The sequence below is a fragment of the Paralichthys olivaceus genome, chromosome 19 (genome assembly GCF_024713975.1).
Source record: "Paralichthys olivaceus isolate ysfri-2021 chromosome 19, ASM2471397v2, whole genome shotgun sequence".
NCBI lineage: Eukaryota > Metazoa > Chordata > Actinopteri > Pleuronectiformes > Paralichthyidae > Paralichthys > Paralichthys olivaceus.
This window is the reverse complement of record NC_091111.1, coordinates 5574915-5584633: the sequence shown is the minus strand read 5'-3', so window position 1 is coordinate 5584633 and position 9719 is coordinate 5574915. Positions and strand designations below refer to the sequence as shown.

At 40.5% G+C, this 9719-nt stretch overlaps 2 protein-coding genes across 2 annotated transcripts; one reads left to right on the top strand and one right to left on the bottom strand.

Annotated features, from left to right (window-relative positions):
• Positions 1 to 740: 740 nt before the first annotated feature.
• Positions 741 to 3153, top strand: LOC109632273 (NF-kappa-B inhibitor alpha-like). Its single transcript, XM_020091475.2, has 6 exons — positions 741 to 1121; positions 1624 to 1729; positions 1852 to 2059; positions 2161 to 2249; positions 2358 to 2618; positions 2732 to 3153. Exons 1-6 carry the CDS (start codon positions 892 to 894, stop codon positions 2759 to 2761), a joined length of 924 nt encoding a protein of 307 aa, XP_019947034.1. The 5' UTR covers positions 741 to 891; the 3' UTR covers positions 2762 to 3153.
• Positions 3154 to 4300: 1147 nt separating this feature from the next.
• Positions 4301 to 8746, bottom strand: LOC109632278 (proteasome subunit alpha type-6). The gene is made up of 7 exons (XM_020091482.2): positions 8496 to 8746; positions 7618 to 7712; positions 6847 to 6928; positions 5897 to 6052; positions 5638 to 5816; positions 5345 to 5439; positions 4301 to 4510 (listed from the first exon to the last, which is right to left on the bottom strand). The coding sequence occupies exons 1-7, from the start codon at positions 8569 to 8571 to the stop codon at positions 4453 to 4455; spliced, it is 741 nt and encodes a 246-aa protein (XP_019947041.1). The 5' UTR covers positions 8572 to 8746; the 3' UTR covers positions 4301 to 4452.
• Positions 8747 to 9719: the final 973 nt, after the last annotated feature.

Sequence of the window (9719 nt, the reverse complement as noted above, 5' to 3'; positions counted from 1 at the left end):
GTGCAGAGTGAAATTAGAAAACCTAGTTCCTAGTTGGTTTATCTGAAATGAAGACTTCTAAAGAGAGCTGGTCATTTATTTAATTCTTAATAATACTTAATGTCACAATGTTCAAATCATGCTAAATTTGACACTGCCAGTTAGAAGAACTTCTCTTGAGATTTGCATTCGACATACAGACAGACAAGACATTTGTGGAAATCATAGGTAGATAAACATAAATAAGAAAACATGTACAATCAAATAAAAATCTGTTTATTTGGGGGGAATAAAACAGATTCCTTGTATTTTGTGGTATTTACATGTAGAACAAGACAAGTATGAATGAGCTTTGCATCTCTTGTCTGATTAAGATGACCAAGAGATTCATGTATGATAACACAATGTGGTTAATTATGTAGGTGTGGGCTAACCTTGAACTGAACCATATTTAAAACACTGATTCTTATTTATTTTGACAAATTTAAATTTGGCCAAATCGGGCCAGGGGTATGAGATGGAAAATATGCAGTCCTACTTTGGTTAGCCACTTTAAAAAAAACTTTTTCCCCAGTGCAGAAGGGAATTCTTCTTTCTCTCATTCATGCACACCGTGCCCCATTCACTGAAATAAATAGTGTCTTAGTTAACCTACATCACAGGTCAAATAAGTGTTGAATAGGAAACTACAAGTTTTCGTTCTGAGTCTGTGTGAGGGGGGATTTTTGTCACAAAAGCACAGCTCCGTGTGATTTCCCTCTGCTTTTTCTAAGATAAGTCAAGTGGAAATCCCCGCCAAGGCTCCGCCCAGCGACGGCACAAAACCCAGTGCGCCTCCTCCAGCTGCACCATTCTACCCTGACTTCTGGATTGAGACTCACACACACACGCACAGCCTGCTCCCACTGAGACATGGACGTACACAGAGTGTCTAACCACGGTCAAATGGATTATAACTTCGACAACATGGGCCCTAAGCAGGGGAAGGGGCTGCCGTGCCAAGACGACCGCTTCGACAGCGGCCTGGACTCCCTGAAGGAGGACGAGCTGGTGAGCGAGTTTGAGGACATGAGAGTGGACTCGCGGGATCACTCGCAGGAATGCGAGCCGTGGAGGAGTGCGGTGACTGAGGATGGTGACACGTAAGTGGAGACTTTAGTGGATCACTAATACTGCAACTGTGCATATGCATAATGTTATGGTTGTGCGTAAAATCTGTGAAAGTTGTGCACTGGGGCGCATTGAAGTGGTTTGCACCATTACGCATGAAGGTTGCACGAAGACGAGAGGTATTTTACAGTGTGTGTGCGCGCGCGTGCGTGTATGTGGGCAGCACAGTGTGTACTCAGCAGTGTGTGGACTTTGGCTCAGTGCGCAGCTGGGGCGGTGCTTAACTCCGTGTTGCGCGTTCAGGAAAGTCCCTGGCCTTCTGCCAGTAACTGATAAAGCATCAGATGTGTCAAGCCACAACTGGTGGAAATAACCCGACAAAACTCCATTCTTGCGAAACGCTCCACTGCTACTCAGCCTTTGTTCTTTCCTATTCGGCTGGAACCACTTCCTCAGTGCCTATGTTTTTTCTTTATATGGGGGGAAAAGCACTATTTTAACTAAACTCCCCCTCCTCTTTCCCCTTCCCCACAGGCCTCTCCACTTGGCCATCATTCACGAAGCTACTGAACATGCTCTCCAGATGATCAAGCTGTCACACAATCACCCCTTCCTCAACATCCAGAACCACCAGAGACAGGTAATAATCAAAGATCAAGATTAAACGAACACAAATAATTGTCTTCTTCAGCTCAAACAGAAAGTGGTATTAAAAAAATCTGTATAATAATTAAATCTTCATTTGAATGCCCTCCCCCTCAGACGGCCCTCCATCTAGCAGTGATCACAGAGCAGCCCCTGTTGGTGGAGAAGCTCCTGAAGGCCGGCTGTGACCCAAGGTTGGCAGATAACTGCGGCAACACGGCCCTCCACATCGCCTGCAAGAGAGGCTCCCTCGCCTGCTTCGGCCTCATCACACAAAACTGCCAGCAGCACCTCACCTCCATGGTGTCCTTCCCCAACTACAATGGTACATATTGAAAAATAGACGTTTTACATACATGCAGATTTCGTCTTTCTGCTTATTGACTTGGGTTGTTGACTGAACTTTCCTCATTTTTTCCCCCTCAGGTCACAACTGTCTCCACTTGGCATCCATTAACGGCTACATTTCATTGGTGGAAAACCTTGTTAGGCTGGGTGCAGACATCAACACACAGGTAGGCGTCACAACCTCCTAAATGAAAACAAACCTGCGTAATTGTTTGCAAAAATCTGAATTAAAAAGCAAGAAGCTAACGTTACTTTTTCTAAATTGTTTCCTGTAGGAACAATGCTCTGGACGAACGGCCCTCCACTTGGCCGTGGATCTCCAGAACCCCACGTTGGTTCACTGCCTCCTTGACCTTGGTGCTGACGTCAACTGCATGAACTATGGCGGCTTCACGGCGTACCACCTCACCTACGGGCGCCAGAACGAAGAAATACGTTGCCAGCTGTTTGAAAGGACAGCACAGGAGCTGAGGGAGCTGCCTGAGAGCGAATCGGATGAGAGCGACATGGAGGAACTGGACCTGTCGGAAGACGAGGTCAGCATCCGATTTGGAACAACAGAACCATGAGGCATCTCATGAGCAAATGTTACATATAGTCATGCTAGTAGGATACAGGTCCCTGACATTTTTTTATCTCTTTCCTACAGTTGTACGATGACATAAAGTTTGGAAAGTAAACAAAACCATCTCTCCGCTGATGTTATCAACGACAGTGAAGCTGCTACTGGGTTGCCTGCGGCCCAAAGATGAGGGACAAGTCAGTGTCTGTCCCCCCCGTCCAGGTCCACGTCCACTGGTGCCGGCCCGGGATCCCAAACATGAATGAAGATGGCGTTCCAGACTGGGCCAAGCCAGTCCGGGTCACAGGACTGAACACACCAGCAAGACCATGACCTCCATGTAGTCTTTCTCTATACTGTAAAAATATATATTGATGTGTACATACCAGACGTGTAATATATTGTAAATGCAGAGATATTATTTTTGTACCTGTACATTATATATGTTGTGTGAATTTAAGCACTATTAACAAAAATGCTCAGAATAAAAAGAAGTCTATGAATATAAAGAGCTTGGACAGCATGAGTATTATTTCCTTCCATGTGACCAGTCGGCCTTTCCACACTTTAAAATAAGAAACATTTCTCACTTACACAAAGTGACGCAGAAGAGAGTCACCCAGACTTGTGAAGACAGACAGACCACTTGGAACAGTCTGGGATTTCCTTGTTGGGGCGAGGTCACCAGGTCTCTGAGTCACTGCGCTGAAAGTCCCTGGGCAGAACAAGAGAAGCACAATGTACTTAAATATTCCGCCCCACCCTGGAACTACTGCTGAATAGCAGCTGGGAACAGGCACCGGGTAGAAATGCCAAGGAAATTTTGGAAGGAGGAAATATTATTTACAAAGAAGGAAGTGTGTGCCACAAAATTACTCTTAACCCTGTGTCAAGGTGACACTTGGAGTGGAATTTTTCAAGTCAGGAGGAACAAGCTCGACTTGAAGTAACATTTAACTCAGTGATAAGGTTTAATAGCTGTAATTATCCTCAGGGCTGTAAACTTTTAATTGTGTGGGGGGATTTTCTGTGGACCAAGGACCAGCTACTTAGGAAGATTGGAAATTACACAATAATGTAAACATTAGTAAAAAGTCCCGAAAATGATGATTGCATTCGGAACTTTAAGAGCATTTTACAATTTTAGCTGGATTCGCTTCTGAGAAGTTAGGGGGACAAGTGCTGATGTGACGAGATTGGTAGGAAGCAACTAAGAATGACTCAGTGACGACCTGTTAAAATAATTTCTGATCAAATTGTGTTGAAAGTCACTATTGTGAAATATATCCTCTGAGCTGAATTCATATTTCTGACATGATAAAGGTGCGTGGAAAAGACAAAAATGGAGAGAAAATGAGGTCAGATGTCGTCTATAGCGGTTTGTGTACTAGAATAACCTCTCCACACAACTTTAGTGTATGTCATGTGATTTCTTTGTGCCACAACAGGAAACTCAGAGGTAAAGCTCTGCACCCGCTCATGTTCCATTTCCCTCTGCAGCTAAATTCAATCGACCGATGAAAACACAGCTGCTGAAACAAAGGAATTAGTTTACATGGCCAGGGGTTCAAACGTCTGTTCTGTGTGCGTGTGTGTGTTAGGAAAAAAAACTAACGATGCAAAAGTTCCACAATAAAAACATATCAAGGAAAAACGTTTTTTTACTCCAAAAACTTGTTTTTTTTTATTGTTGAATGAAACAGTGGGGTAAATGTACAGCAAACAAAGATAACACCGGCCTCCATCTGGGAACTGCATATCCCATCATGCTCTAACTTTAATCCAACAGGTGACGCTTGTCTGCTCGCTCAGTCGCGCTCTGCCAGGGCCATCAGGTGGGTGTCCACTTCAGTCTCTGTCAGAATCCTGGAGGGAAAAGATCAACAAATTAATACAATTATTTAATCATACATTTTAAGTCCAAAATCTATTTTTACTTTAAAGGTGTGACAAGTAGTCGATTATTTTAGTTGTTGATTAGTTGAAATACATTTTGAAGCTGCTACAATAGGAAACAGAAGCAATTTGAAGATCACACAACATTAGAGCATATATACAAAAATGAAAATGTTGCAGATGAGAAGTGTAAAAACAAGATATGATAAAACATTATACATAAATAAAACAGGGTGTTTTTGTGACAAATGACCCACTGACAGTAATTATATTCTTAGAACCCCTTTGGAAAGTAACTTTAAAAAAGGTACTAGAAAAGACTCATCCCTACCGAGGTTATTATAGTTTTGAAATTTTCATTCGTTTTACTTTTCATTTAGTTTTTCAGTTTGCTTTTTTATTTCAGTTTAGTATTAGTTAGTTCAACAAGTGATTTTGAAGTTTTAGTTTAGTTTTTTTTTTTGAGGAATCGACTATTTTCAGTCTAGTTTTTATTTAGTTTTAGTCGATTTCAGTAATCGAGGGAGAAAACGAAACGAAAACGAAGCTGAATTTATCTGCAATTCAGTTTAGTTTTAGTTAGTTTTGCATTGATCATTCTAGTTTTTATTTAGTTTTCATTTGTATTTTTTTATTGCTAGTTTTAGTCTTAGTTTTCGTTAACTATAATAAACCTGATCCCCACCACATGGATATCTGTTAAATGTCTTTGATTTGATTTTAAAGCACTTTAAACTGCATTTTTTGTACGAAAGTTGCTGTATAAATATACATTATTATTATTATGTATTGACTGTCTTTTACCTGAACTTGGGGTCCTGTGTTGTGATGACGCCCACCTCGAGCTCAGAGGGCTTGAAGTCAATGGAAAGAACAGTTGACAAACAAGAAATTGCCGTCTAAAAGCAGAGAAAGAGAAAGAATAGATATGTTAGGAGGAAGACAAGATCAGGATTATGTTTTTATTAGATCGCATGACTTGATGTGAAAATTGATTGCTTTAATTGACACCACACACCTGGAAAGCACCTTTAAAGTTACATTCACATTCCTCATTAATCAACCTGTGCAATCAGCGAAACATTGTCCTGACACACCTCAATAGTTTGTTCAAAGGTCCAGTCCAGTTTCTTTTTCACTTTCTTCTCCAGGAAGCTGGTGGCTTCTGTCTGCTTGACTCCAGCAGCGGTGGCCTTGAAGCCGCAGTAGTAGCCTGCTGGGTCGCACTTGTACACCTGGGGGCCGTACTCCTCGTCTATGCCGATCACGATCATACCTGTGTTTAAGAGGAGAGCTGCTGTTAACAAGCGTTCACCGAAAATAAACAATAGCAAATAAAAACACATCTATACGTACAGCAGCCCAGTGGTCGCATTTCAGCATTCTGCGTGTAGACTTGTGAGATGTCAGCAATTCTCTTACACAGCATGTCCACTGGAATCTCATAACCGTACTTGTACTGCCAGTTGGCCGCCTCATAGCGAGCTCGCTGCACTTGGGACCGGCTGTCAGCTGTTGGATGTCAGAGCACGTTGAAGAGGGGGAGAGAAGAGAGGCTGATTTGTTTTAGAGCGTCCATTAAACTGTCATACAGTAACTATGGTGCTTTAAATCTTTCAAGCAATGATGTTCATAGAAAGTCAGACCTCATGGTTAAAAACCTAGATGAGTAACAGAAATGTCAAATGGTGAGTAGGGCTCATTACTTTCAATTTTTATCATTTAAAATCCCAAATTTTAAGAACTACGTAGATAGGTTTGAATTGGATTTCATCTGGATTTTTAATCCGAGTGATATAAATGTTACTGTTTCTTCTAAATAAGCCACTCTCAGACAACAGTTTCATAAGAGAAAGTAAAGAGAAGCAGAAAATGCAAAGAAGCCACAAGTAACTGTGAGTAACTAAGTAATTGTCTCTGCTGAAAACTGTAGTAATGTCAAAATTTGACCCACATTTTTGTATTTCAGGTTGTTTTAAATTTGTGCATTTTATATGACATTAAAGGTCCAGTGTGTAAGATTAAGGTGAAAGGGATCTATTGGAAATAGAATAAACCTAGTGATGCTTTCACTAGTGTGTAATGAAAGGTTGTTTTCTTTACCCTAGAATGGGCCCTTTATATTTAAATCAGGAGCAGGTCCTCCAAACTGGACAAACTAAACACCTTTTGTTTAGCTGCAACATGTATATATCATTAAATTCTACACACTGAACCTTAAAATTACAGGATTTTCCCCACACAAAATAGTGAAACCTTAGGATCCATAACTAATTTCCTTCGTTGTAGAAACATCTTTTCCTTACCTGTCATTCCAGACATTACGCATCCAATATTATCTGTTATTCTGAAAAGGTGAGTCATTGTGTTGGAATCCAGGAGCTTGTCCTGTTTAAAACAAGAAAAGTTCATGAGAAGGCGAACGTTGCTTCATTGTTTGACGTCATTGCTATGTTTGCATGGGTATTCCTATGAAAATCATTTTTTTAAATATACACCCCACATGTGTAAATATCAAACTGCCCCTCTGACAGCATTAAAAGATAGAAGTGATCATGAGTATAAATATAATAAAAGCTGACTCACATACAAAATAATATAATATAAACATGATCAAAATAAATTGTTTACTTTGTACACTTGCTGGTTTAAAGACTGATATTTTAAGGAACGAGAATATATTATCCAATATAACTTTCATATAATATAAAATACTCATTGTACATTTTAAACCCAATTTAGGCTCTAAAATATGATGTACATCCTTAACTATTTCCGCTCTTATTAATGTCATTGAAAACATAAAATCTTAATGCAAAAAAGTTTTCAATTGTGAATTATGAGTGTTTAACAGAGGGAAGATGAATATAATGAAACTGACGAATACGAACACAAGATGTACAGTCAATCGCACTGTTGACTGACCAGCTTTAAGCTGCCATGAACATAAGAAAACGTATTGTACATTTGAAATTCATTGTCACGATGGACGCTACAATGAGAAAGAACCTGCTGTTGTGGTTGCAGGAGGATGTGAGTGACGTGAACCATATGAAAACAACATGATGTAAACTCACCGGAACTTTTTTCTGTGTTACAACAACCGCACAGTCCTTCCCCCTGACTGCTACTGATGTGAGTCCACCTTGGTTTATGGCCTTGAAAGCATATTCTGCAAACAAGCACGAGACGAGTGCACATGTAAGTTGATCAGACAACAATAATGGACGTTTTATAAGTGATACTAAAACCCACACAGTGTGGTGAACATGTACAAACACACACTGGTGTCTCCCTCAGCAGGAAACATGGATCAGCTGATGTTGCATGTTCAGTTTGAGGCCGTTTATGTGCAATTGTTCACTTCACTCCAGTAAATAGCCTGTGGTGCAACTTCAGGATCTGTGTAGTAGCTGATGGTGATAAGATGTCATCAACCAAACTCTGTGTCCAGCTCAGAACAGACTGGATCAACTAGAACCGACCTGCAGCACATCGACCCGGCGTATGTTTCGTATTCAGGGTTACGTAAAAATGACGTAATGGAGGCAATGTGTGATCATTATAAAGAACCTTTTGTAAAATAAAATAATATCACTAACATTTACATCGCGCAACATTTGCATAAACAGTAAGTTGTGACTGAAAGCAATGAATCAGCTTGCTTGTCTGCAATGCTAACCGTGCTAACGACCCTACTAGCCAGCTAGCTGTTTTGATCGCGTCTCGTTTCCAGCTTTTATCAGAGAACTAGACGTTCAGTGACAACTCGCACGACATTAATATGCCTTTAGTGGTCGCATCTGACGCTTCTTTCGCTTCGGCGCGGCGTTTCTCTTTACCAGCTAGAAGCCAAGCCACGCTAAGCTAAGCGAACCATGACAGAGCATTTAGCTAGCTAGCAAACAGGTGAGCCTCGGAGCCGGCTTTTGTCTGGACACATCCGCGCACTGACCGACTTGGTAGAGTCTTCCCTCGGGGGAGAAGATGGTGATGTGCCGGTCGAACCCCGCACTCGAGCCTCGGGACATTTTACACAGGTTAGCGTGGCCGACAAAGTTCGTCCAGATGAATGTTACAGGCAGATTCTACTTCATGCACACAGTTTCCACCCGGAAGTTTAATTGAAGGGACCAGAACTTCATCCGGTGTGAGAGGCCTGCGTTGTTTCCATGGTGATATAATACTACAACTGTGTCTTCAGAAGTACTTACGTCATGTAAGTACTCTAAAGTACTACAAGTCAGTTTTAAGGGGAATATATAAAGTATTTGAATACTTCCACTAAATTTAAAAAATGAAAAAGTCTTACTTTTGACACCAGCGGATACATTTTTATTCGACAGTCACACAACAATAATTTGCTATTTCATAAGACTGATATTTTCCATTTATATGAAATTACTTACTTTAAAAATACATTGTAAAGTCTAACAGGGATAGTTCACCCAAAAATGAAAATTGCAGCCAAATACGAAACAACTGAAGTACCTGGTGACCAATTCTTCAAACGTAATAAAACAACAGAAAAAAACGAACATGAACTACCTCCATGCTGTGTCCATAAGTCCTGACAGTCAAATTCGACTCAAAACGTCATCAACACCGTGTTTTTAGTCTAAATGTCTGTTATCATTCTTCAGAGTCACATTAACGTTCAAACACTTCACCTCCCGTCCCTCAGCGTAGTGACGATTAGATGAGTGTGTTCACGTGGTGTTGGAATAAGCAGAAAAACTTACTATCACATGGGTCACAGAGTTCCTGACGTCATCTCTTATGAACTAATTAACATGATTTTACAGCTCTTAATGGAGGCTTTTAATGTGAACTTGTCAAATGGTAAACTTTTGTCACCTGTTGAACGTGCATATGTTTTGAATTATGTATAAACCTGTCGGAGCTGACATTTTCCTTTTCTCTTCGGCATTATGCAAATATTGAAACACATCGCTAAAGTTACCGACAAACAGTAAAAAAACTGAAGTAGTAAAAAACAGCAGTAATTCAATATCACAATATTTGATAAAACACACTGACAGGGACAATAATGTTTTCGTAATCATTACTTGTGATATTCACCTACTTATTAACATTATCAAAGGCAGGACAGTCTTGTATTGGAGTATTCAGCATTGCAACACTTATTCACAGTAAGTATAGGCTCTTGAATATGTGT

Excerpts from the sequence above, each read along its gene's own strand:
- LOC109632273 (XM_020091475.2), top strand. The coding sequence starts at position 892 with ATGGACGTACACAGAGTGTCTAACCACGGTCAAATGGATTATAACTTC. Across the intron at positions 2,250-2,357 it reads GTGCAGACATCAACACACAG|GAACAATGCTCTGGACGAAC; the intron begins GTAGGCGTCACA and ends TGTTTCCTGTAG. Across the intron at positions 2,619-2,731 it reads TGGACCTGTCGGAAGACGAG|TTGTACGATGACATAAAGTT; the intron begins GTCAGCATCCGA and ends TCTTTCCTACAG.
- LOC109632278 (XM_020091482.2), bottom strand. The coding sequence starts at position 8,571 with ATGTCCCGAGGCTCGAGTGCGGGGTTCGACCGGCACATCACCATCTTC. Across the intron at positions 5,817-5,896 it reads AATGCGACCACTGGGCTGCT|GTATGATCGTGATCGGCATA; the intron begins GTACGTATAGAT and ends TCTTAAACACAG. Across the intron at positions 4,511-5,344 it reads ACACAGGACCCCAAGTTCAG|GATTCTGACAGAGACTGAAG; the intron begins GTAAAAGACAGT and ends TTTTCCCTCCAG.